Source organism: Petaurus breviceps, unplaced genomic scaffold (assembly GCF_028583685.1).
Source record: "Petaurus breviceps papuanus isolate PSGF00001 unplaced genomic scaffold, PetGlider_PUasm1.0 90808, whole genome shotgun sequence".
In the NCBI taxonomy this organism is placed as follows: domain Eukaryota; kingdom Metazoa; phylum Chordata; class Mammalia; order Diprotodontia; family Petauridae; genus Petaurus; species Petaurus breviceps.
The window spans coordinates 3244925-3272463 of NW_027187349.1; the positions used below are offsets into that span (position 1 = coordinate 3244925).

At 39.4% G+C, this 27539-nt stretch overlaps 2 protein-coding genes and 3 non-coding genes across 5 annotated transcripts; 1 reads left to right on the forward strand and 4 right to left on the reverse strand.

The window, feature by feature from the left end:
• Positions 1 to 12936, forward strand: ACAT2 (acetyl-CoA acetyltransferase 2). Its single transcript, XM_069070359.1, has 9 exons — positions 1 to 235; positions 813 to 947; positions 2133 to 2314; positions 6061 to 6178; positions 7150 to 7293; positions 9758 to 9880; positions 11572 to 11726; positions 12123 to 12233; positions 12492 to 12936. The coding sequence occupies exons 1-9, from the start codon at positions 181 to 183 to the stop codon at positions 12660 to 12662; spliced, it is 1194 nt and encodes a 397-aa protein (XP_068926460.1). The 5' UTR covers positions 1 to 180; the 3' UTR covers positions 12663 to 12936.
• TCP1 (t-complex 1) lies at positions 12774 to 24973 on the reverse strand. Its single transcript, XM_069070358.1, has 12 exons — positions 24756 to 24973; positions 22487 to 22572; positions 22137 to 22265; positions 20842 to 20939; positions 20166 to 20276; positions 18127 to 18308; positions 16676 to 16802; positions 15040 to 15215; positions 14331 to 14454; positions 13482 to 13674; positions 13235 to 13398; positions 12774 to 13146 (listed from the first exon to the last, which is right to left on the reverse strand). The coding sequence occupies exons 1-12, from the start codon at positions 24817 to 24819 to the stop codon at positions 12924 to 12926; spliced, it is 1677 nt and encodes a 558-aa protein (XP_068926459.1). The 5' UTR covers positions 24820 to 24973; the 3' UTR covers positions 12774 to 12923.
• Positions 14140 to 14262, reverse strand: LOC138147958 (small nucleolar RNA SNORA20). The gene has a single exon (XR_011164948.1). It is a non-coding gene; the product is annotated as a small nucleolar RNA SNORA20 (small nucleolar RNA).
• On the reverse strand, positions 20387 to 20523 carry LOC138147959 (small nucleolar RNA SNORA29). Its single transcript, XR_011164949.1, has one exon. It is a non-coding gene; the product is annotated as a small nucleolar RNA SNORA29 (small nucleolar RNA).
• On the reverse strand, positions 21203 to 21340 carry LOC138147955 (small nucleolar RNA SNORA29). Its single transcript, XR_011164945.1, has one exon. It is a non-coding gene; the product is annotated as a small nucleolar RNA SNORA29 (small nucleolar RNA).
• Positions 24974 to 27539: the final 2566 nt, after the last annotated feature.

The window sequence follows — 27539 nt, forward strand, 5'->3', positions numbered from 1 at the left end:
CGAGAAGGAAGGGGTGGGGAAGGCAGGAGGAGCAGGGGGAGTCTCTCTCCCGGACCCCTCCTCTCAAGGTGCGGTGCCAGCGCCCCACTCTGCCACAGACAGACGAGAGCCGAGCACGCTCCGTGAAGCCGTGCAGCCCAGCAGCTCCAGCCACCGCCGCAGCCCGACGCCAGCTGCAGGATGAGCGCAAGCTCGGATTCCGTGGCCATTGTGTCCGCGGCCAGAACTCCGATAGGTGAGCGGCCGCCCCCGCGCCGGGCGGAGCGGCCCCCTGGCGCTGCTGGCTTGGGGGGTCGTGGGGCAGGGGATTCTCTTTGGGACCCCCTGCCCTGCGTGACTGCGGCCTCGCGTGGTCCGGGACGGGGAAGCTAGAAGTGGGGAGACCCCCGTGAGGGGCTGGGGCCAGGGGCTGGCGAGCAGACGCCGCATTCGTTCTCCCGCAGTAGGGGGTGGCCCCGCCCCCGGCCGACTCCGACTTATCTGGCGGTGATTGGCTTGCCCGTGGTAGGACCACCTCGAATGCTAACCCCACCATTGGCTGGGGAAGAGATACCCTCTCCGGGTCAGCCTCTGATTGGCCAGCACCCGGTAGAGCCACCGGCTCATCACTTGTTTTCTGGGGGGAGGGGTGTTTGTCTAAGTTAAGGGTGGAAGTCTTTAATCGGGAAATGAATGGAAGGTTCATTGGAGAACAGTGGGCTGGGGTTGGAGGAGATGACAGTGCCTTAATAGTGATTTTTCCCCAAACCACTGGTTCCCTGTGAAGAGCTCAATTAAAGTCCCGGAATTAAAGTTTGAACATTTTCTTTCAGGGTCCCTTAATGGTGCTTTATCTACTGTCCCTGTCCATGAGCTCGGCACCACTGTCATTAAAGAGGTCCTAAAAAGGGCTGGTGTTACTCCCGAAGATGTGTCCGAAGTCATTTTTGGGCATGTTTTGTCAGCAGGTAAGCCTAACGCCAAACTTCAGATTTTGGGATTTGTTAGAGATTTAGACCTTTCAGTACCTACCTGCTCTTGTACATTCTGCTTCAAGACTTGCAGGAAGCCTTCTCTGAATTAGGGCAGATTCACTGATTGCCCCTTTCCCGTTAACGTTCAGGAGCCACAGAGCCTCCCCCTTCTCCCTCCCCCCCCACCCCACATATACCTCTCTTTACAGGTGCATGAATTTTTACCATTAGGGATTTATTCTTTTGTGTTAAAACATTATTTTCTTTCCAGGATCCTCTTTAAAATATAGCTACCCTTTGAGAGGCTAACACAGTAATCCTTAACATCTTCATGTGAATAAAATTAGTAAATTACTTTTCTCAAGTGCTAGGACAGAATCTGAGATACATAAAGGTACTTGACCCCACTACCCTCCCCTTACCTTGGGGAGGGAAGGAAGGATGGAAACAGCATTTATTAAGTGCCTCTACACTATACCAAGTAACATGCTAAGTGCTTTAAAAACATCTCATTTGATCCTACAAGGAAGGCAAGTGCTGTTATTATCCCCAAGTTACAGTTGAAGAAAGTGAAGCAGGCAGAGGTTAAGGGAATTGCCCAGGGTCACACAGCCTCTGAGGCTGGACTCGAACTTGAGTCTTCTTGACTCCAGACCTGGTGCTCTGTTTAGCTATTTTGCAATGGAGCTGCCTGATAAGCATAAAGAAAAAGAAGTAGAGTCTAAAGTTTGATCATAGCTAACCCTACTGTCCTATTTTCTTGCATTTCTCTTTGTTCTTTAGTTGTTCCATAGTTGATTGAATCAAACAGGAATAAGTATAAGGGCTAGATCTGTGATATCATTGGTTAAAAAGGGAATTTCGAGGTGAGGAAATTCCTTCTACCTTTGCAGGTAGGCACCTTCTCTGCAACTTAGAAGCTTAGGGGATGCTTTGAACACTGACTTGCTCAAAGTCTCACAGCCAGTGTATGTCACAGCCAGGATTTAAACCTATGTCTTCTTGGCTCTCTGTCAGCCACACTTCTTGGGAGGACTCTACTCAGTCACGTTAGAGAAACTCCCATTCACTTCCTGCTTCTTCTCACTTGTGCTAACCCTGGGTCTTCACTAATCTCTTGGAGTATTTGTACTCTTTCTAGTTCAAACTCTTAACTCTGGCAATCCCTCCTTCTTTTAGGTTGTGGTCAGAATCCTGCTCGACAGGCCAGCATGGGGGCTGGCATCCCCTACCCTGTGCCAGCTTGGAGCTGTCAGATGATCTGTGGGTCAGGCCTCAAAGCTGTGTGCCTTGGGGCCCAGTCCGTTTTGATTGGAGAGTCCAACATTGTTGTGGCAGGAGGCATGGAAAGCATGAGCAAGGTATGGCCTCCATAGAAATGAATGAGTCTCCATGACCCTTTCCTTAACATAAAAAAAATACTGCTTAATCAACAACAAGATAAACTTTGCCCAGACTTCTTTTAAGAAGGGTTATGAACTAAAAACAGTGAATTAAGGGGAGAAAATGATCTGCCCTAATTTGATGACCCTTGAACTCAGCCCATTTGTTTAATTAGTTTTTGAGTAACAATGACTTGACTTGAAGGTCAAGAGGATAGATACACACTTATGTCTTCCTTTCTTTTTGGAAAGAAGACTGCAGGGAGAAAAGCTGCAATAGTATTTCCTTTATCTTAGTGTTCAACACTTTGTCAAATGGTGTGAAATGTATCTGTATATCAGCTCTGCCATTTTACTACTTTTGTGACCTTAGGCAAGTCATTGGCTTCTTTTAGCCTCAGTTTCCTCATCTGTAAAATGAGGGGACTGGACTAGCTTGCCTCTGGGTCCATGAATCTGTAATCATTGTTGCTTTTGTTTGCATGGCAAAACTAACTCCACAAGTTCCTTTCTTGAAACAGTTCTGTTCTAACCTGTTATTGGTAATGAAAAATGAGTTACAGTCAGAAGAAAGTACAGAAACTATAATCATCTTAGAGGTGTGATTGAAATAAATAAATAGGGCATAGAGACCCACTGGAAAAGTCGAAAGGGGTATGGGAGAAAATATGGGAGAGAGCAGATTGGAGGAGGGGATATCCTGTGGGACTGCTATTTTGGGGCGGTGGGTAGGGAAAAAACGGGGAGAAAATTTGTAACCCCAAATCTGGTGGAAACAATTGATGTAAATCAGAAGTTAATAATGCATTAAAAAAAATAAATAAATGTGGAGAAAGAATACCATGAAATCTGGTGCTCAAAATTGTTTACTTAGTGAGAATATTAATGTATACCCCTGCAGCTGCAAAATTTCAGAACAGACACCAAAGTTGACTGATTAATATGATCAATTAGCATAAATTTGGCATAATTCTATGTAGAAATGGGGCAAAGGTTCAAGATGTCAAAAATTACTATGAAATCAAAGGAGATAATTTGTAGGAAAATGTATTCTGTAAGAGTCCACACACAGCTTGTCATCAGTTACATGCAAAAACATTTTATTTGAAGAAGTTTTAGTAATATTAATCTTATTCATTTAAAAAGCAAAAAAAAAAAAAAGAAAGAAAGAAATAGGGGCTGCCAGGTAGCACAGCAAGTAAGAGCACTGGCTCCAGTGTCAGGATGACCTGGGGATCGAATCTGGGTTCAGATACTTAGCACCCACCCAGAAACACCTTGCCGTGTAACCTTGAGCAAGTTACTTAACCCCAATTGCTTTAAAAAAGAAAGAAAGAAAGAAATAGCTATAACCAGAAGACCAAAGTAGCTAGTTAAGTAACAAACAGGTGACTTAATTGCCAGGCAGATTGAAATGGTAGCCAAAGACAACACCAGTTTAAAATATAAACTTGTTCGTAAAATTTTACAGAGGACAGGATGATAAAGATTATGAACAATAGCACCGAACAAAGCAGAGGGAAGTAATGAATTGTAAAACCAGTTTAAAGAAATCTTGGAAAGAAACATCAAAAAGTCATCCAGAGTGCATTTAAGTCATGAGTTAAGAATGACTTAAAGTTGAAAATGGGAAGGAGAAACAAAAGAGAATTGGAAGATATTTGCAAATAATTTTATCACAGACTTAATTCACCATCCAGGATAATACAACCGCCACACTTGGACTCTTAATATTATAGTCCCCAATGTGCTTTTAGATGAGATGGAAATGGGACAGAGAGCAAAGAGAGGGCCAGGTGTGGTGGTGAATGCTTGTAATCCCTGCTACTGGGGAGGCTGAGGCTGTGGATATCTTGAGCTTAATTCTGATCTGCAGTGGGTTTAAGCTAATCAGGTCCTGGAACTAAGTTTGGCATTAATGTAGTGAACCCTGAGGAATGGGTGTCCATTCACAAGATACCTGAAAAAGGAAAAGGTAGCAAAGGTATGGTCAAAAAAAAACAGAACACCTCAGACCTTAAAATACCAAAAAAAACAACAACTGACCAAGAGAACAACAGCAACTACTGACTTGAATGCCTACTGTGGCATGTTATTTATTTATTTATTTTGCTTTTTGTAGGGCAGTTGGGGGTAAGTGACTTGGAAGGTCACAGGGCAAGTTTTTTTTTGTGTTAATTGTGTGAAGTTAGATTTGAAGTGAGATCCTCCTGACTCCAGGACTGGCACTCCATTCACTCTGCCACCTGGCTGGCCCTCTGGCATGTGATTTAAAAACTGTTATGGGATGAGAGAGAGAGAGAAACAGACAGACAAAGAGTTTTGATGAGGATATTAAGGAATAGGCAGAATTTTGCAAATTATATTCGTAGACCACATTTTTACAATCACACAATTGTCTTATTTAGACTAGGTTCTTATCTTGGGGTCCACAATTTTTAAAATACATTTCAGTATCTGGATTTTCATATAATTGGTTGTAATCCTATGTATTTTATGTTTTATGCATTTAAAAACTTTATTTTGAGACGGTAACCACAGGCTTCTCCAGACACAAAAAAAGTTTAAAGAACCTCTGATTTAGAGAATACAGGTCCCATAGTGCTTTTTTTTTTTTTAATCATTTTTTAAAATGTTGAATTCCAAATTCTCTCTCCTGCCCATGCTCCTTTTTTTAGAAGGCAAGCAGTTTGATATTTATTATACATGTGAAGATAGAAAACATAATTTCATATTAGTCATGTTGCCAAAGAAAACACAAACTGCTTATTGTTTGTTGATTATAGAATAGCATTTGATTTGGTAGATTAAAATGCCTCTTTAGGAGTTTTCCCAACAAGGTGTCTCTCATGTATACATCAAAATTATTTAAGAATCCTTAAAACAGGTAAAAAAAATAATCTGGTTCAGTGACCCTCCAGTCCTAAGAACCAGATGAAACATAAAACAGGGAGATGAATACTTGCTGAAGGTCTTTCCCACTGTGAGGGCTAAATTAAAGGAGTGTTCTTTCCCATGGATTGCCTGATCTTCCAAAAAAAAGAAGTCTTTTTGCATGTCCTTATGTTGGTAGCATCAAGCCCTGGAGCTCTGATAGAGCCTTCTGGGGGAAGGTCTGTAACTGTACACTAGAGTTTAACCTAAGCACACATACAGGACTTAGATCATGACATTCATCAAATCAACGGATCAACTAAGGAGTGTGTGGCTAGATTTCAGGGGGCCCTTAAACTTGGATGGGAAGAAAGAAAAACAAACCAGCACATCTTTATTTTCACTGTCTTGAACTGAAATTAAGCATTTCTTTCAATTATGGATGTAGGCAACAAAGCCACAGTAACATTGATACCTCTGATTTAGCCCTCAACAGAAATCACAGATATTTTAGTGTCTCGTTATCTTGAAATCTCATTTATGCTTATCACTGCTTACTGTAGTTATTAGATTCACTGCTGTAACCACATCCTTAACTCACACATTATTCCCTCTGTATTTCTCTCAAACTAGGTAAGCTGCAGAATATCACTTAAATTTTTATTAAGATCAGCTCATCCTCTCAAGTTCTTTCTTATACTGCCTTTTCTGTTTGTCTTCAAATCAAAGTTTCAAAAAGGGAAACCTATTTAGCCTTTTTTTTTTTTTTTTGCCTAGCACCCTGACTGAGAAAAGGACTCAGTTGGACTTGCCCACCTTATCTAAATCATTGGCATATTTCTTGTTTCCAGGCTCCTCATTTTGTTCACTTGAGAACAGGATTGAAAATGGGAGAGACCCCTTTGAAGGACAGTGTGCTCTGTGATGGTCTTACAGATGCATTCCACAACTATCACATGGGTATTACAGGTAAGGTAGTAACACAGTTTGGGTTAAAAAAAAATTATAGAAATATATGATTGCTGTGAATCAATTATGATTATGCCCCTATCATTGTAGAGTATCAGAGATGGGAGCAGCCTTAAAAATGATGGCCAACCCTCTCATTTTATAAGTGAGGAAAGTGAGGCCTAGGAAGCTTACAGAATTTACCATAGGTCAGTCAGCTAGTGCTTCTTTAGGAAAATCTTTACCTGTCTGCTTACCCTGTCTTTGTCTCTTTCTGTTTATTAGCCAGATGAAGTTAACTAGACCTTTGTGGGCATCCTTTGCACCTTCCCAAAATTGTGTTAGACTGGTACGGGATGGTTTTAAGGTCCTGAATATCTAATTCCCTTTTAAAAGGAGAATTCGTAGGTTACAGCAAGTTATCTATACTCAGCGTCCCTGAAACTTTTGTTCAAAGCTGGACTTTGATGTTAATTCACCCTGAATTAAGCATGTCTAGTTACTTGGGGTTTAGTGAAGGTCACAAGCAGGAAGTTGGGGATGGGGGCAAGGAAAGAATGACAGGATCTCACAGAGAGGGATTTCTCCTTTCCTGATGAGCAGGGAGTCAGATGTTGGCCTCTGCTGGGATGTACAGAACTCAATAGGCAAAAATAAATGATGCCACCTGACTTTACTAAATGTCCCTGTCTGGGCTCAGACAGGACTGGCCAACAAGTCTCCTATATGTTCCCATCATTACTTTTTTCATTTTTGTCGGAGATGATATAAATTGTGTGGGAAGAAAATAGTTTCTTAAAAGTCCCATCACAACTTCCAGCCACAATGTCCACTAAAGAACAATCTAGAACAAAGATTGAGAGAAATTATTTAGATCAGCCAGTGTAAATGCTGATGTTGAAGGCAAATGATTATTTTTAGCAGAAGATATTTCTATTTTTAGAATCCAGCCATGTATACACCAATGTATTTGTTGCCTTGTCCTTCGACAGCCGAAAATGTGGCACAAAAATGGAAAGTGAGCAGAGAAGAACAAGATGGATATGCTCTGTTGTCACAGCACAAGACAGAGAATGCTCAGAAAGCGGGCTATTTTGACAAAGAGATTGTACCTGTTTCTGTGCCTTCCAGGAAAGGTAGGTGTGCATTGCAGTACATAAAACACTAGAAGAAAACCATATAACAAAGATGTACTAGAATTTCTAAAAATATTTGTTTGTTAATAGCTTTTGTTTTTTTATCATCCAAATTTCCCTCTGTATCATTTCCCCTCTCCTTCTAGGTAATTACGATATAAAATAATAATGTTTTTTTAAATAAGAAGTGGAAGGTGGGGGAAAAACAACCAGAAAAATTAAGGTAATCTGAAAGTATTTGCAAAGTTTCATCTGTGCAGAAAAGTGGTAGGAGGTGCCTTCTCATAGCTCTTTTTTGGGGCCATGCTTATATAGAAATGTTTTAGAAGGTTCTAGGGAAGCTAAGTAAGGGGCCTCCAGAGGTATACCTTAAATCAGAGACTAGTGGAAGGTGGCTTGTAGAGAATATTAGCATCTCAAAACCTAAAAGGATCTCAGAAATCACTAAGTTAGACAAGCATTTGTTACACACCTACTACAAAAGCAAAAGATAGCCCCAGTCCTTTAGGAATTTACCTCCTACAGAAGGGCTTGGTACACATAGAATGCTGTCCAGCCTTTGTTTTGCCAATGAGAAAACAGAAGCTTGGACATTAAATGTCTGATCTCAGAGTGACAGCTCTCGAGTAGAAGACTCAGCCCTAAGGCTACCTGTCTGCCTACCTGTCTTTTTGTCTCAACATCGTGCTTTTTACCAGGCTCAGTATTTTCATCATCTGAAGCAGCTGCTGGTTGTTGTTTTTTTTCTTCCATTTTCTGGCAGAAGAATGTACTTTTGAAAAGCGGCCCCTGGTGGCTTTTCATCTAAAGGTCCCATCAGTGTTATTGAATGCATTTAGTATTGGTGATCTTTTTGATTAGGAAAAGGCAACAGTTTTTATGAGAACTTCAAAATGGATTGTGAAGGATTATATTCTATAGTCTCATTGTGGTAAGGAGACTTTTGAAAATTCTCTTATTTGCCAGTTGAAATGAAGACCAAGATCCACTGGGGATCATGCTGTTTTCATTTGTCCTGCTACCTTAGAGTCATAAGGGAGTTAAGACACCTTATCTAAGTCTCCCAGTTTATCAGGTGAGAAAGTAGGCCCAGAGAGAAAGTATGATTTTCTCCCGAAATTCAGATCTCCTGACCTCCTAGAGCATTCTGAGGTGAAATTCACCTCTCACTTAGTAACTTTGAGATCAGTTCATTGGCATTTTGATGCCTATGCAATGGGCACAGTTTGGCCAGAGCCTTCAGCTTGCAACATGAAAAGGCCCTCAATCCTGAAGTGCTCCGCTGTTGCAGGGTACATAAGGAGCAGCTTCAAGCTCCCACGATTGGGATCTAGTGTTTCCAACCTGGTCTAGCTAGGGAGACCAGTCTCCCTTTTCACCCTAAGTTGCCTCCCACTGCAAAAAAATGCATAGATTTTTTTTTCCATAATCCAAGATTTTTTAGTTTTTTTTTTTTTTATCGTCATTTAGGCCATGAATTCATAGGGGATTGATTCCAGCAGTTCAGGCTCCTTGCCATTAGTCCTCACAAAGTATGCTTCCCTGGGTAGAGCAGGATGGCATTTCAGTTGAACCTAAGTGCCTTTTTCTTTGGCTTCCTCCTCCTTCTGATCATTTTTGTTTACCCGCTTCAGGAAGCTTTTTCTGCCCTTAGAATGCTTAATATATGCTCAGTACAAACATTAATTCTCTTGGCTAGTATCTTGTTTAGAACAGTACCTATAGCATGTTGAGTAACATAGACCTGTCCAGTCTTGCCATAGTAACATTTCTTGGGGCATTCCTTGCTGAACTGTGCCCATACCCTTGATATCTACAATATCACCTCTTGTATATTCCAGTATATGTAGGCAAAGGGCCAACACCCATGTTTTTGAAAGGGCCTAGAAGACGTGTATCACGTTCCTCCCCATTTTCCTTTTGTGTTTGTCATTTTGGCAACTCCCTGGAATATGGTGGATCTGGCAGAAAGGAATGAGATATTCTTATAACAGCCTTATGGTCATTTTTTAAAAAGGAACATCCCTTAAAACAGAACTCATTGGAAAAGTTGCATACTCCTTGCTAATACCCTCCATTTATACCATGTTTTCTTCTTTAAGAAGTCTAGTTTTCATGGCAGGTAAAACCCAAACCTGTGTTCCTTTAAGTAAATGTTGATTTAATTTAAAAGACTTGTTCTGTGGTTGTTCCAGTTTAAAATGATAATTCTTTGTTTTATCCCTTTCTCTTATTCTTTAAATTACATTAGTGTCTATTGACAGTATTACTAATAAGTACTTTAGGTTTACGTGATACCTCCCTTCCACAAAAGCCTGAACCCCCTCTAGTGTGGACTGGTAAGAACACTGCTTCATACACATGTTCCCTGAAGGTCACTGGGAATGTGATCCGGAGTTTCTGCTAAAACCCATTGCCATGTCTGCAATGTAACCACCCTCAGGAGTTGCTTTTCTCTTTTCAGGATCTGTGGAAGTTAAAGTAGATGAATTTCCTCGCCATGGAAGCACGTTAGAAGCAATGGCCAAAGTGAAGCCTTGCTTTCTGACAGATGGATCAGGAACAGTAACTGCTGCTAATGCTTCAGGTGGGTTTTTTTGGGAGGGTGGAGGGAAAGATCCCAAGTTCACTGATCTTTATGGCCATAGACTGTCATCTTTTCTGTGGTTTTGGAGTCATGAGAAACTTGGGCTTGTGTCTTGGCTAGTTACTTTTGAGGCTCAGTTTAAAAATGGGGATAGTTAAACAGGCCATACCTACCTTCTTCGAATTAAGAGAAAACATTTGGTAAACTAAAAGCATTTCATAATTGAGAGTTATCACCTTTTTGGTTTCTTTCAGGTGACTAAGTTGCTTGTAATGTCATTATCAGTGCCTTTTTAAAATGTCAAGTCATTATATGTTCTTCACCCAGTTCTAAAACTGAACCCTTGTGAACAAAGTGAAGCAAGAAATGAGATAGTAACTGAGAGTATTTATAATATCCTAAAGACCCCTGCCTGTCTGCTAATAGGAGGGACTTTTCTTCTCAGTGACCATTATTTCATTTCAACTTTTATTTTTTATTTACATTTGTTCCAGTCGTTTTAATGTGTTTTTATTGTAGTTCTCTTTCTTTCCATAAGTTTATGAAGAACTTCCCCTGTTTCTCTGAATGCCTCATGTTATAATTTTTTTTTGCCTTTTGGAGGGCAATTGAGGTTAAGTAACTTGCCCAAGGTTACACGGCTAGTTTTTTGTGTGGGTGTTAAGTGTCTGAGGCTGGAACCGAACTCAGGTCCTCCTGACTCCCGGGCCGGGGTTATACTCACTGCGCCACCTAGCCACCTCTATAATTTCTTAGTTATGTATTCTACCACCTTCATATGTTTGCTCAACTGTTGCCCAGTTGATAGGCATCCATTATTTCTAATCCTTTGTTACTACAGAGTGCTATTAATATTTTGTTGGCTTCTTTCAATTTTTTCTTTTTTTACAAATTCCATTGCTTTAATCTTGCTGGATCTCTGGGATTTAACCAGTCAGCCAGCACACCAGCGACATTTTTCTAGGCATCTGGTGGTTGTGTGGAAGCCTTGGGAAACCTGTGTGCCTGTTTCCTCAGCTTTACAACAGATAATAGCACCTACCTCAAAGGGTTGTTGTGAGAATAAAAGTTTAGCCCAGTGCCTGGAACATTGTAGGTGCTATGCAAATGCTTATTCCCTTCCACCTATAACTTCATTTTTCTCAGTTGAAAATTTCTAGGGTTCACTCAAGGTGTAGAGTTAAAAGGATGTCAGGGTTATCTGGATACTCGGAATAAAATGGTGGTATAAAGTAGGCATCCCTCCTGCTCCAAATAATTTCATTCTAGCCTTTTTTTTTTTTGAAGGGGGAAAGCAAGGCAAATGGGGTTAAGTGACTTGCCCAAGGTCACACAAGCTAGTATGTCTAGTGTCAGGCTAGATTTGAACTTCAGGTCCTCCTGACTCCAGGGCTGGTGTTATATTCATTTCACCACCTAGCTGCCCCCCATTCTAGCCTTTTTAAAAAAGAGCCATTATACTTAAGGTATAATTACAATTGTCAGTTATCTTCCACATTTGTAAATTATAAGATAAATTATGTGCAATGTGAATATTTCACCCGGAGTAGAATCTGGTAGATCAACCAAAATTTTTATGTAACTTTATACTTACTACCCACAATAAATGCTATATAGTATAAATTATTAGGTGACAGGGAAAGATTTGGCATCGGTTGAGAAATAATGTGTATCTTAAAACACTTATGTAGGAATAAATGATGGAGCTGCAGCTGTGGTTCTCATGAAGAAGTCAGAAGCAGAAAGACGAGGTCTTACACCCTTAGCACAAATTGTATCCTGGTCACAGGTTGGTGTAGATCCTGCCATTATGGGAGTAGGACCAATTCCAGCAATAAAGCAGGCTGTAAGTACTGAATTTTAAATAGTAAAATCGGGATTTTATGGACAGAAGGGACCTTAGAGGGTAATCACATAGTCTTAACCCTTCATTTTATAGGTGAATTCAGGGCCCACAGAGGTCAAATGACTTACCCAAGATGGTATACCTGGTTTTGGAACCCAGATCCTTAAGTTCCAAACCCATTTTATTATGCCATACAACCACTCATTCTCCTTTTTGGATAAGATCCATGGTTAGGAACTTCCACTGGACAGTCTGCTAGCACACTTATCCTGCAATTTATAGTTTTGCATGGGTAGTGAAGGGTTTAGCTCACTGTTGGGAGGAAGAGAATTTTCAAGGGGGTGAGGGACAGGGAGATTTTAATACCAATAGATTTAACGTTACCGTTTCACTTAGGTTGCCAAAGCAAATTGGACACTAGAGGATGTTGATATATTTGAAATCAATGAGGCCTTTGCATCTCTTTGTGTAGCAGTGTCAAAGGAACTTGGATTGAATCCAGAAAAGGTGAGTCTATTGTTTGATACTTTTACAGGGTCAGATGACAGTATTAGGAAAAGCCCTCAGCACAGTGCCTGGCACAGAAATGCAAATTTGTTTCCTTGCCTGCTTCACAGGTGACAAAATAGCTGATCTATCAGAGGGGAAAAGTAAGTTTCCATTATATCACAGGAATAAGCTAGATATTCTATCCCTCCAAAGAAAATTATATTCATTTAAAGCAAATATAAAGGTTTTAAATATATCTTGGTTTTTTTTTTAAAGGTCAACATTCAAGGTGGAGCCATAGCTTTGGGGCATCCCATTGGGTCCTCAGGATGTCGAATTCTTGTTACTCTATTACATACACTGGAGCGAATTGGTGGAACCCGTGGAGTCGCTGCTCTCTGCATTGGGGGAGGGATGGGAATAGCAATGTGTGTTCAAAGAGGATGAAAGGAAAAATTCTAATAACTTGATCTCAAGTAAAATTTAACCACATTTTAACTCTTCAAGTCTTAAAAATGAACTAGTAACTGTGAAAACACGTTTCAGGGACCAAAAAACAGCAGAGGAAAGAGGTTTTATTTTCTTTCATCTCCCTTATAAAAACCCAAGTCATCATGACAGGTGGTTGAATTTTTATGTCTATACACTGAATGCCAGACAAAATGGTACAGGAAACTAATCAGTAACATTGTTATAAATAAAATCAGATCAGTCTTCAATAGCCCCAGAGTGAACTGCATCTTCATAACTTCCTCCTCCTCTTTTATCATCTTTGCTTTCTGGATGTAACTTAATGAGATCATCAATTCGAAGAATGGTAATTGCAGCTTCTGTGGCAAATTTCAAACTCTTAACTTTAACCATGGTAGGTTCAAACACACCACTCTGCCTGTTATCTCGAGGTTTGCCATTGATTAAATCAAGACCAATCCTGGAATTGAAAAAAAAAAAAGGTATTAAAATTCTGCCCTTTTTGTTATGTGCAAGACAACAATAAAAGCAGAAAAATTTGTACTTGCCATTTTAGGTTCTTGCGTTCTGGATTAACTTGAGCCTCATTATGAAAAGCTCTTAACTTGGCAACCAAATCTGTAGAGTCCTGAGCAGCATTAACTGCCAATGTGTTGGGAATAATGAGAAGAGATCTGGCAAATTCTGCAATAGCAAGTTGTTCCCGAGATCCCTGAAGGAAAAAAACCGGAATCTAGTGAGCAATGGCAATTGGTTCCCCTCCTCCACCCTCCTCAGCCTCTGAACATCTCTTACCATGCTGGTTGCATAGTTCTCCAGATAAATGGAAAGGGCTGCTTCTACAGCACCACCACCTGGCACCACAGACTTTGACTCCAGGACTCTCTTAACCACACAGAGAGCATCATGTAAAGAGCGCTCCATCTCATCACACATAAAGTCATTTGCTCCACGTAAGATAATAGAGGCAGATGTCCGAGCTCTAGTGCTGTAACAAACAGGCTTGATTAACCAATTCTTTGTAATACACCATAATTATAGAATTTAAAAGTCTAAAATCTTAATATTTTACAGGGCAGCTGATCAATACTTTCTTCAAACTTACTGAGGTAAAACTATAAAACTTTTGCCTCAATATCTCTAGGTATAAACAAGGTTTATTTTTTAGTTAGGCTTTTGAAAAAAAAAAAAAGTGACTACTAGCCTAACCCATATCAGAACACTAATCCCACCTACAAATACAATGGGCCTAATGAAAAGTCATTTAGCCTTCACTTGAAGTTCTCTACAAAGGGACCAGCCTGTCTATTAAGCAAAAACAAATCTTTGCTGCTCTGGGGCCGAGGAGAACAAGTCTGATCCCTCTTGGAACACGCCCCTACCCTTTTTGGTAACTGCTGCTGATCCTCATAGTTACCCCTTTCCCAATGTCTCCTATGTGTATTAGCAAAAACAATGTAATAGACCTGTAACACAGATGAAATGTTTTCATCTTAATTTACAGGACTAATCTTAATGTCTCCCATGCGTATAACTGCTCATACTACTGAAAGAATGGCAGCAAATAAATGGGAGTTATGTGACTCCAATTTAATGAGAATAGAAAAATTTATATAAGCTCTGGTACTCTATAGTATGGCTTACTTTTTTATTAAAATTAGCTCATCATCACAAATCCTCTCTTGTACGACCTCTTCTGCTTGTCCCAACATTGAAGCTTCAAAACTTTCTTCACCTTCCAGATTAGCCAGGGTTGACAAAATTGTTGCTAAGTGAAAAAGAATTAGAAAATTTTATATGCATTTTCTTCCAATTTCTCTTGTACAAAAATAGTTTAAAGATGACCAATTTTGTTACCACGTGAACTGCTTACTTTCCTACACAGTAACAAGGGAAAGATGTTGGCTTGCTAGGACCTAAAAGGATACATATTCTCCACAAACACCTCAACATATCAAGAAAAAGGACCAACTATACATCACATTAAGATTATTTATATCCCCCTCCAAAGTGACTGCTAAGAAATTAGTTTAACACTTTCCAAAGTGAATCAAAAAGAAAACTGAGCCGAACTGCAAAAAATTTTGTAATGTCAGTATTATTTTTATTTGCAAAAAAAAAAAAAAAACATTAAAAATTTGGTTAGCAGTAACCAACTATGTGAAAATAGCTATTTTATGATTTTTTTCTTAAGTGATAAAGCTTATATACAGCAAACATTAAGCTCCTCATTAAAAGTTTTCGAGATCACTAAGTACTTTTTATTTTAAGGCATACCTATGGAAAAAGCTTATCTACTTTAACCATTCTAATTCCCACAGAGAATAACTAACTCCTAAACATTCAGACTTACCTCCAGATGCTTTAGCAATTCGCTTAAGGTCCCTTTTTAAAACTCTTCGGACTGCAATAGTAGAAGACTCAACAAAGTACTTTAGACACATATCATCAATTCCTCCAGTGGTTAGAATAACATTAGCACCAGTGGCCAGTATTTTTTGAATTCTCTCCTTAGTAATATCAGATTCTCTAAAGAGATGATAATCACTATTAATCTGGATTTTTCAATACAGGAGGGTTTTGAGCATCTTGAAATAAAAGTGTTCAACAGAAATACAGGCTACTTGATTTTATTTTCTAACATCATTCAACAAAATTATTCTTTTATAACATTTAAGATTATGTTATCTACCTAAATCAACCTCCTTTGTAGGTTTAAAAAGGCCCTAGTTATTTTTCACACTTCAAAAATTTCACTAAGGTATTGCATACAAATTTACCAACATTACTGATATTTCTAATGATAAAGAGTCACATTAATTTTTGCAAGGCTATGGATTAAATTATGAAAATTTCAAAGATTTAAAATACTCTAAAAATGTTAGTCTTTTCCACATTTTAATTTAAAATGTCAATATGATTTTATACTTAGTACAAAACATTCTGTTTATGTACTACTTAAGATACTTGACACAAAGTGTACATATACACCCATATGTATGTGTATACACATACACAATGCACTGTAAAAATATAGCTCAAAAATTATAGACAATGGTATTCCTCCAACAAGTTTGGTTATTACTTCATCAAGTGCTTCATTTATTACAATGTAATTCTCCACAACAGCTTTAATAATCATGTCAGCACAGCCAAGTGTGAAGAAACAGAAAAGCATGCTTAAGGCAGAAATGTTATGCTTTATAAACATTTGTGGTAGCAGGAATAAGTAAGAAGGGTTACCACGCCTTTAGGACTAATCTTAAGCAAGTCTGACATTTAAGATCAATCCCAGTGTCTTACTTGCTGTACACACACTCCTTGCTTTTATACTCCTAGCTTCTACAGCTAGGACTAGATGCTTCCTACTTGTGATTGTCATTTGCACAAATATACTCATAGCACAACAAAATTCAACGAAAAGTTACATATTAAGCAAACATCATAGTAACAATCTATACATGCTATAAAACCATTTCAACCTCGATTATAAAGGCCTAGTATATAGTAAAAAAAAAAAAATGGGGGCAGCCAGGTGGCGCAGTGAGTAAGACCGCTGGCCCCGGCGTTGGGGGACCCGGGATTGGTTCCAGCCTCAGATACTTGGCACCCACACAAAAATAACTGGCTGTGTAACCTTGAGCAAGTTACTTAACCCCAATTGCTTAAAAAAAAAATGGAAAAATCTTTTGGAATGTGTATTGTAATTTGTACTATTCTAGTTTCCAAGAAATTTTTGTAAAATGGTTTTGATTTTAGTTAATTTTAAAATGCTTACTTCCTTGAAATCTATTCTACAGTTAATTTGTATAAACTCAATATTCAGTTCAGTTTCGTAAACAATTCTAATATTATCCTGCTCAGATAAAAACATGAATTATTTGCATCCTTGTCTTAGACATATAGAAAAAAGAGAAGAAAAGAGAGGGTCAGAGGGACTCAGAGGGAGGAGAGTGACAGAGATTACAGGAGACAGAAGCCCAACCTACCTCTTTCTAATTTGATCAAGTTTCTCTGGGTCTGTAATTACCACTTGCACACCAAGCTTCATTTTTGTTTTCTGTAGGCTAAAGTCCAGGCAAGCAATTTTTGCATTGACTATTCTTTTGGGCATGCCTGAAAACAAAATGGAAAATCATATTTTTTAAAAATAAGATTTTAAACATTTACTCGCCTTTCAACCTTAATTTGTAAAAGTATAGATTTCCTAAAGAAGAGGAAGAAAAAGACGCATGTCTTTTAATTGTGGGGAAGGATAAAAAGAATAAATTAGGCTCCTACCCTCCATCCAGAGTTTCTCTAATTTATTAAAGCTCTTTATTGTTAAATAAAGAAGTCACTTTCTGAATTGAATTCTCACCAGTTCTGAAAAATAAATTAATCACAACTGACATATTAGCTTAAATTGTAACTAGTTAATAAATATAAATAGCTAAGTGGTGACCAGGCACTGGAATATACATTCAAAATATCCATTATGTTTCTATTTTCCCTATACTTTTTTTTTTTCCCTTTTGGAAGGCAATTGGGATTAAGTAACTTGCCCAAGGTTACACAGCTAGTTTTTTTGTGTTAAGTGTCTGAGGCCAGAACCAAACTCAGGTCCTCCAGACTGCAGGGCCAGTGCTTTACTCACTGTGCCACCTAGCCACCCCCCTTCCCTATACTTTTTAAACAGTAAAAGAGACTTGCAAATACTATAGAAATGACCTAAGTATGTGTTATGATTCATATTACCGTACTCTATTAAGAATAGTTTGACTCAATGGGAACTTGTTAAAGAAAAAGGGGGGGGGGTGATAAAGAATAATGACTGCCAACATCCCTTGCATGAACCATTCATTCAACAAATATCTAGTACCTATTGTGGGTCAGGCCCTCAAGTTTTCATTTTCCTGGAGTAAAAACATTTAGACAGATAAGTAAAAACAAAATATATGCAGTACAAAATAGCTACGGGGGTCAGGAAGAAGTTAGCACAAGTGTAGAAGAGGCAACAGGAGGACAGAACATCTCAGGCGAGGGGGTAGCTGCACTCCTAAGCAGTCAAAAGCACAGAAATGCAACATGGTGTGATAACAGCAAACACCAGCCAGACTTCCAGGGGCTTTAAACAATAGCTTTTCTTTCTTATCCTGAAGGCAACACAAAGCCACTAGACTTTCTTGAGCAAGGCAGTGACACGGTAAGACTTAGGCTTTCAGAAAATCACTTTGGCAATGAATGGTACAGAAGAGAAACAGAAGGAATGCTAACAATTAAGAGGTGATAGCCTCAACTAGGGTGGTAGCCGTGGGAACGAGACAAGGGGGCATGTGATACTGAAGAAGCAGAAAGAAACAACAGACTCAGATTGCAAACTTGGGTGGCTGGTGGTAGCTACAAGAGAAGTAGAAAAGTGTGAAGAGTTAAGAGAGCAAACTCCTTGAAGTTTACTTACCCTGTGATGCCACCACACAATTCAATGCATAACCATTTATAAGCATACTCTCCTTCTGACTTCGCCCATGGGCCTTCAAAACATTAATAGAATTTATTGGAAAGCGAGGCTGGCCTTTCACATCTGTATATTTAACTGCAAGTACTGCATCTACCACCATATTGGCAAAGAAGTCACCATCACTAAGTCAACAATGTCAAGGATAAAAAGAATTGCAATAGAGCAACTATAAAAAGGAATTGTTTTAAACAGGTCTTTATTGTTCAGCTTTCCAGCAATCTCAAACTCCTAAAAGCAACAAGCACTATAAACCAATTAAAAGTGTTTTCCATTGATACAGTGCTTTGCAATTTAGAAATCACTTGACATAACCTTAGAGTAATTCAAAATCACTTGACATGACCTTAGAGTAATTCAAACTATCAAGTACTATCAACTTGCAAAGATTAAACGAGCTTTCCAGAAGTTACAAGACTAGCAATCAGAACCCCTATTCTCTGACTCCAAGTTCAGTGCCCACACCACTACAATAGCTTAAGAAATTACTTCTTACACACTGTACACAGTAACAGGAATATTGTATGATGATCAACTCAATGACTTAGCTATTCTCCCTATTACAACAATCCTAGACAATTCAAATGGATTAGTGATGAAAAATGCTCTACCTCCAGAGGAAAAACTGATGGAGTCTGAATGCAGATTGAAACATATTTAAATTTTCTTAATTTTTCTTGGCTTTTTTCCTTTTTGTTTCGTTTTCTTCCACAACATGACTAATATGGAAATGTTTTGTGTGACTGCAAATGGGGATATCCTATAACAAATTGCGTGCCTTCTCAATGAAAGGGGAGGGAGGAGGGAAAGAATTTGGAACCCAAACTTTTAAAAAAGGAGCATTAAGAATTGTTTTGACAATTGGGGAAAAATAAAATATTAAATAATAAAAAGACAAAAAAATGTCTTCTCCACCTCTAATTTACTATTTATAGAAATTTACTATTTATTTACTTATAGAAATCAGAAAAAAGTTGAAGTTTTTTGTCTTCACATTTCTGAAATCCAAAGAAAGCTTATACCTATACCAAGCTTCACAGTTAAAGATTGTGCTTCTTGTCTTCACCATACCTACATTCCCTCTTCTGAACACTTTTGGCACAACTCCACACCATGAGACAAGCCTATGGCTCAACTACTTTACTCACTATCTTCCACTTGTAGAAACCTTATAACCAATGATCTAACAGTGGCAAAAACAATGCTTATGAGAAATTTTTAAAGTATTACTATACTCACTTCACAGGCAATTATTAGCATTTCTAGTTCTCCCTTGGAAACATCTTTTAAGAAAATTGACCTTTTTCAGTCCCTGAGAAGCATTTTTCCTCATTCCAACTGGTAATGCCCACAAAGTTAGTGGTAGGTAGAATTCTATTTGGGTATTAATGAAATCTCTCCTTTTAGACAAAATATTCATTTAATACTGTACATCCAAAAACAGGCTCTTTAGTCTTAAAATTGTATTTCTTATTTACACCCAGATATGTTGGAGTCTTTACTAGTGATGTTTTAAGTGTATATCAATATAATCCTACAACTAATATCTATGCCCATCTAAAATACCTTAGGTATCCTCCCCCATTTTTAAGCACCTCAAAAGGACAGAAAAAATTCCTAGATTTCTTAATCTAAGAAGAATATCAACAAATAAGTTCACTTTCCTGCAAATTTCCTCTTCCAAAAATACAAATAACTATTCCAGGGACACTTGCCACAATTAATCTCGTGTAACAAATATTATATTGAATTCAATCACCCTCAACAAGCTGAAAAACCTCAGGTATTAGGAAACCACCTCACTCTATGTCAGATCTCATTTTCAAGACAGAACTGTTCCTTGGGAATTACCTGTTGAACTCAGTATTTCCAAATATAACTTCCATATGCTAGGACCACATAACTGAAGCATTAAAACTAATAGACTACAAAGGCTCAATTAATTTAAATAGTTATAGACTGCAATCAACACAAGAGGATACATTCCAATGATCTTAGAAGACATGGATGTTTTTGCAGCATTGATGAGACAATCTTTTCCGAGTTCATCTGTGTTAATGATGAGATTTTCGTTGATATAGCGCACTGCTTCCCTATTAATAACATTTTAAAAATATAGAAATCAATACTTATTGACAAGGATATTACAGTAGTCATGGTTAACTTAACTATCATTTTTATATCAAATATGACATACAACAAAGCTAGATTGTTCTGCCATTTCATATAGGAAAAAAAGACATAGCTACTCTTTCTCCATCAGACCATGGCAGCTATATTTTATCCCATAAGCATAGCCACTGAATCTTTGAAGTGAAAAAGTGGTAGTCAAATGGGAAGATACTGAATTGGTCTCCTTTTGAGTTGCTCAAATGTGACAACTGCCAACATAACTTTTTCATTTTATCCAAACTGAAATTAACTAGAGAATAACTCCAGCCTGCAATGTATGAAAATGTTGGTTCTTCCCCACCCCCCATCTATATAAAACTTTCCTCACAATCAGCCTCCGGAGGAGTTCAAGATACTACAATGTATAAGGTGGTATAAGGATTATAACATCTATTTTATAGACAAGGAAACTGAGACTAAGAGAGATTAAGTGATTTAAGAGAAGACATTTCAATTAACATAAATTTTCTTGTGGATTCATCATACTTGCAAGCAAGTCGATAGCCACCAATAATTGATGTGGGATGAATTTTCTGCTTGACTAATTCATCTGCATTTTTCAGAAGTTCTGCTGCAATAATAACCTGTTGAGAGAAGAAACGTTCATAGGTAGCACACCTTTTAATACCAATGTTCATTATACATACAAGGCAGAATAACTGCTAAGGTCCCTAAGAAAAAGGGCATAGTGTTCCACAAACATGGGAAGTTTTCATTCTATGCCATTAACGCATTTCTCTTAAATCTTTGATTCAAGAGGTTGCCTGCTATTATCAAGTTTGACAAGAATATTACAGTAGTTATAGTTTAAACCATCATTTTTATATCAAATACAACATTCAACAAAGCTAAATTGTTCTGCCATTTCATATAGGAAAAAGAAAACATGGCCACTCTTTCTCCATCAGACCATGGCAGCTATATTTTATCCCATAAGCATAGCCACTGAATCTATGAAGTGAAAAAGTGGTAGTCAAATGGGAAGGTACCAATCTATCTCCCTCTGAGTTGTTCAACTGCCAACATAACAGATGTTGCCTTCAGTTCTGGTTTTGATTCCTTCTCACTCCTTAGGGAAGATCAATTTGTGAAAGAATTCATCATCAGGGCTTTCACTCACATGGTACATGCCCAGGAAGTACCATGGCTCCAGGAAGAATCTAGATGACCCTAATTTTAGGCTGGCCTGAGACTGAAAACTAATACCCTACCAACATCTTTTTTCCGCTTTGAACTTATCCAGCTCCTTAAATTGGGCCTAAATTCTAATCCACATCTAATAAGCTTCAAACTATCATAGTGAAGGTGGTAAAAACAAAGGGACTAAGAAAAATATGTAAACTGCAATCTCTAATATAAAGTTGTTTTGTCCAAAAATTCCATGAATTCTTAAGACTCCACAAAGAAAAAAAAAAGGCAAAGCTTTCAACACTGGCATTTGAAAATTACAATCCAACTAGAAAATTAGAATCCAAAATAGCCTTCCTATGTGCTAATCCAATTATCACATCTGAGAAACTAACCATTTGAAAGTCCATGAAATTACTCAAATGGCATCTAGTGATACCGGAGAAATTTGACACCAAGACTTCCTGACCAGCATTCCAGTAATCAAATCACATTGGTTTTTCCATTTCATTTATGTACTATGTAAGTGCTACTTCTCTCTCCTCCCAACTTTTATTTCAGACTTAATATATCAAGATGATGTATTCATTTAATTTGCATATACTACACCTTTCTAATCAAGTTCAACATTTATTTTTCATGTGTCTACCTACCACAGATGTGGTCCCATCCCCAACTTCTTTGTCTTGTAGATCAGCCAATTCACAGAGCACTTTGGCTGCAGGATGCTCTACCTCTAGTAATTTCAGAATGGTTGCCCCATCATTAGTAATAGTCACATCCTGTTTTGGGAATAGAGCAAAAAAATATCAGAATAAATTAGCATTTTATATTTCCATGAGAGAATATTTTTAAAACTTTAAGGAATTTTCTATAAACATGTTATACAGTTCCACAATACTAACAAAAGCAAGCATTTACATGACAAACTATTAAACAAAATACCTTATCCTTAAAACCCTTAGGTTGTCTTTAAAAAAATAAAAGCTACATCTGTACTTACACCAATATCATCCACCAACATCTTATCCAAGCCAACTGGGCCAAGAGAACTTTTCACAATATTAGCAATAGAAGCTGCAGCCATAACTGTAAAAATATAAAAATAAGATAATTAAATGAGGTACCTTGATTATTTCAAATGTTATTTGTTGCTAGTATAGTACTAGCTTCAAGAAGCCTTCTCATAAGGAACAGAATACCTATGAGAAAGAAAGTTTTAATAATGTCAGACATAAGCTCCCATGTATAGCTGGAATTAGGATACAATTATTTTCTACTGGAAGTAGCTTGGTGTTTCAGTGAATGGAATGCTGAACTTAGAGTCAATAAGACCTGAGTTCATATTTAGCCTTAGACACTGCCTAGCTCTGTGACCTTGGGGAAATGGGCCTGTTTCCTTAACTGTAAAATGGGAACAAATAGACCTACCTCTTAGAATCCTTGCGAGATAGTTAGCATAGTGCCTAGCACATAGCATACACTTAATAAATGCTTGTGCCTTTCCTCTCATATCCTGTAGTCTAATCAGGTGGGCAGTTACTGTTAACTAATTATCACTTAATATTACCTTAAATCTATTCTCTGAAGAAAAAATGTTAAATCTTCATTTACTCAAAATATATTTCCTATTTGAAGCTTTGGTTAATATTTAGCTAAGCATTTATATTCTCCAATTTCACACTGAAAAAAAATAAACAATTAGCTTTCTCCTCCAGACTTTGGCAATTCCTTCTCCGTACCATTATCCTCAATCTTGAAAAACCTTTTTGAAAAAGTTTCAGTGATGTCTTTTCATTTTCTACTAGTCACTTCTCTAAATACATTTCTTCAGCATTCCAAATTGAAACGTAGCTTCTTTTTTTAAAAAATTTTATTTTTGGAGAGTGGAGTGGGCAGGGCAATTGGGATTAAATGACTTGCCCACTGTCACAGGGATAGTAAGTGTTGAGATCACTTGAACTGAGGTCCTCCTGACTCCAAGGCTGGTGCTCTATTCACGGTGCCACCTAGCTGCCCCTGAACCCTAGTTTCTAACAACAAAAGCCAGACAAAAACAAAAGATACCATGTCAGCGACTGCAACTGCCCTAGTAGTCCCTCTTAAAGAGGTGGGAGGTATTTTTTAATCACCCCATAACCAATCAAAATTTATCTTAAGTCCTAATCAAACATCTTCAACTCTAAAAGCAACTCCAGCTAAAATGAAGTATGTGGTAAGAGACTTTAAAAGTCCAAAGTGCAAGAGAAAGATGTTAACACTTTATCAACACTAAAAGCCATCCAATTAACTAAAACCAATTCCTTTTTCCAGAACTCTTGGAAATCAGAAAAACTGTCACCCGGCTTAATTTTGGTCCCATGTTTTTGTGAAAAGCTTGCAAGGCTATGAGAAAGCAAGGCCGATGGCTCCACAGTCAATTAAGTAGCTCTAAGAATCCCACTCTTATTCCGTGATTTTCTTAAATGTAACGGAGGCTTTGGATATGGGGATTTCTAAGGCTTTTGTGGAGTTAAGACTCTAGCCGTGCTTTTTTTTTACCCCGGGGTCTCCTCCCCTGGGGGGGGGGGGGTAGCCACAAGAAGCTGAAAATGGGTGAGGGGGTAAGGGATAAGGCCTCCCAGTTGCCATCACCTTCACCATACCTCTTGGAAATCAGAAAAACTACCATCCGGCTTTAACTCTGGTAGTACTCTTTTTTTTTTAAGAGTAAATATGGAATCAGCCACGGCCTAGGGGTAAAAGACACCCGGGTACACACTCCTAGAACTGGCTGTTTGATCCGGTCAAGTTCTTTAAAGTTAACGCCACGCTTTCCTCTCAACATTGGGGAGTAACACACAAGAAGCTGGCAAGATGGGTGGAGGGCAGGGTCGGACATGCACCACCTCCCCGCAAAAGGACAGTTGCAGATTCGCTTTGCATCTCAGGTATCTATCAAAAGAGGCCCGGCCTAATTCGCTAAAAAAACGTGCGCGCCCCGAAGGCCGTGAGCACATCTTCCGCTGGCAGGAGCTCAAAGCCTCGCCAAGAAAGCGTGGCCGCCGGCGGCTCCAAGGCCACCCGCCCCGCCAGGCCCAGCCCGCCCCTGGAAGCTTTCCCTTGAGAATGGAACTCGCTCCCTCCCTTCCCCGACGCCACGCTGACGGACCCCGGCTGGGCCTACGGGGTTGGGGGGGATGGAGGTGGGGCCCGGCGCCGCAACCTAGGCCTCAGGCGGCGGCGCGCCGGCAGACTAGGCCTCCCACACCGCCCGCCCAGCTCGCCCTCACCGTTTTGGGAGCGGATAGACTCCCCGGTGGTCCGTTCCCCAAACACGGACAAGGGCCCCTCCATCTTCCCTGCCAGCCACACACGCCCGCGAAGAGCAGAGAAGCTGCAACAGCGTGGAGAGAGGGAGCGGGGAAGGAACGGGGAAAGGCGCCGCGGGAGCTGCTGGGTAACCCTTTTTTCCCCGCCCCCTCCTTTCTCCGGCTTCAGGAGAGGGGAGGGGGGAAAGGAAGAGTGCGAAATAACCAAGCCCAGGGAAATTAACTACGGGAAGAGAGAAGGGGCGGGGAAAGCCAACTAGTGAGGTAACTATGTTCTGGTCCAATCAGAGAAAGGATGGGAGGGAACGCGCACGGGGTTGGGATGAATTGGTTTCCAGTGCTAGCGGAAGAAGGAAGATCAGTTGGGCTGGGGCCGCGGCGCGCATGCGGGCTAGGAAATTCTAGTGGTTTCTAGAAAGCCGTTGCTGGGTGGAGCACATAAGCCTAAGGTTAAAGATGCTGCTGTCTCTAATTGTGCCCGGTATTTTGGGATTTTCAGCGTTTTCAATTTTAGGTTTACGGGAGCACATTCCAGCACTACGTAAAAACTCACAGAGGGCAAGAAGTGTGCCCCTTCTATGTGACCAGCAGGTGCATGCTGCCTAAATGGAGAGAGGAGGCTTGGCTCTATGTTAGAACTTGGGAGCCATGGGGCCCTGAAGAGTCTTGCCTCTAGTTACTAAATTAGCAGTATTCCAGTCCGAGATGTAGTGGAAAGACCCCTGGATTTGGAGGAGTTGGGTTCAAATTCTGCCGGGATCCAAGTCGTGGTTTGACCACTCCCATGCTTTGGGGGGAGGGGTTATGCAGAGGAAGGTGGTACAGTATCGACCAATTCCTGTCTCTGGCCTCAGGATAGTTTAGTCCCCTTGCTATACTCTGCAGCCCCATGTCATCCTTCAGAGACTCTGGCCTTCTTGCAGCTACAATAATCTGCCCATTTCATTATCTTTTGCCTGGCTCCCTCCTCTTTAGCTCTTAGCTTCCTTTAAGTCTCATCTCCGAAGGAAGACTTTACAAGCCCTCCCCGCTCTTTCCCACAATTGCTAGTACCCTCCCTCTGGGGGAACCCGATACATATCTTGCGATATATATCTTACAGCATAACTGTACTACAGTAAGTTGTGTGTTTTGCAACTGGGTAGAAGGTGAGCTCCTTGAGGGACTGTTTTTTCTTTGTATCCCCGACTCTTAACACAATACCTGGTATGAAGTCAGCAAGCAAAAGCTGAGGAGTCTCTCCAAGACCTTCCAGAGGACCAACAGCTTTTTATTTCTTACCCTTGAATTAAAGGAGATCATATTATTTTAAGACTTCCTGTGTATGAAGTGCTAGAGGGAGTGGGTTGGGATGTATATAGAGTTTAGGAAGGTGTCTGTGTTCTGAAAGAGTTGGTGTCATATGCCACCTCTTCCCAAAAGGCTTTCCTATGATCAATCTCACCTTTCAGGTAATTTTAGGATTATAATGTAGTTCTGGAGCAGGAAGCAACCTCAGAGGTCACCTAGTCCTCTGGAAACATGCTAAAAAGTGACTAAAATGGTCACAGCCTTTGACCCAGGAATCCTACTGCTAGACACAAGTCAAATCAAGTCAATCATTTATTAAGCCCTACTATGTGGCAGGCACTGTGCCAAGAGCTGGAGTACAAAGAAAATCAAAAGCAGTACCTTCTCTCAAGGAGCTTACGGTAATCCAAAGGGGGACACAATATGCAAATAACTATGTACAGACAAGCCATATACAGGATAAAATGAAGATAATCACAGAGAGAAGGCACTAGAATTCCGGAGGAGCAGTCAAGGCTCCCTGCAGAAGATGGGGTTTTAGTAGAGACTTGAAGGAAGCCAAGAGGCAGAGATGAAGAGGGAAGAGAATTCCAGGCATGGAAGAAAACAAATGTCCAGAGTTGGGAGATGCAGCTTGTTTGAGAAAAAGCTAGGAAGCCAACGTCAAAAATCAAAGAGACATATGATGACGTAAGTGATGTAAGAAGACTGAAAAAGTAGAAGGGCCAAAGTTGCAAATGGCCTTGAAGGTCAAGCAGAGGGTTTTATATTGGGTCCTGGAGGTGATCAGGAGCCACTGGACTTTTATTCAGTAGGGAGGTCATCTGGTCAGACCTTACTTTAGGAATCATGCTGGTAGATGATTATGTAAGGTAAGTGAGAATGAGGAGTCATTAAAATGGCACCTAGGTTGTGAGTGAGCCTCAGTGACTGGGAGAATGATGGTGCCCTCCCTCCTGAGAGGGAAACTAGGAAGGAGGGGTGGGAGGGGAAGAAGAAAATTATGAGTTAATTTCTATACATGGTCAGTTTAAGATGTCTATGCAATATCCAGTGAGAGACATTCTGTAAGCAATTGTTCAGGAGAGAGCTTAGAGTGGTATAAATAGATCTGAAAATCACCAAGATTGAGATGATAATTAGGCCCAGATGAAGACTTAGATGAAGATTCAGCAAAGGAGACTAAGAATTGAATCAGGTAGTAGGAAAAACAAAAGTCAGTGATTTTTTTAAAAAGGCCCCAAAATGTGTATGTCAGTTCTTTTGGTAACAGCAAAGAACCTGAATAAAGCAAATGCTCATTGATTGGAAAAAGGCTAAACAAATTATGGCATGTTAATATGATCTTACTGTGTTAAAAGAAAATGTGAATATGATGACTAGAGAAATATAGAAAGATATGTGAATTGATTAAAAGTGAAGTAAACAGAACTAAGAAAAGAATATACAGAATGA

Coding starts and splice junctions, on each gene's coding strand:
- ACAT2 (XM_069070359.1), top strand. CDS start 181: ATGAGCGCAAGCTCGGATTCCGTGGCCATTGTGTCCGCGGCCAGAACT. Junction 948..2,132: donor TGGGCATGTTTTGTCAGCAG/GTAAGCCTAACG, acceptor TCCTTCTTTTAG/GTTGTGGTCAGAATCCTGCT. Junction 12,234..12,491: donor TTGGATTGAATCCAGAAAAG/GTGAGTCTATTG, acceptor TTTTTTTTAAAG/GTCAACATTCAAGGTGGAGC.
- TCP1 (XM_069070358.1), bottom strand. CDS start 24,819: ATGGAGGGGCCCTTGTCCGTGTTTGGGGAACGGACCACCGGGGAGTCT. Junction 22,266..22,486: donor TGTTGGTGGATGATATTGGT/GTAAGTACAGAT, acceptor TTCCCAAAACAG/GATGTGACTATTACTAATGA. Junction 13,675..14,330: donor GAGCTAATTTTAATAAAAAA/GTAAGCCATACT, acceptor TGTTTGTTACAG/CACTAGAGCTCGGACATCTG.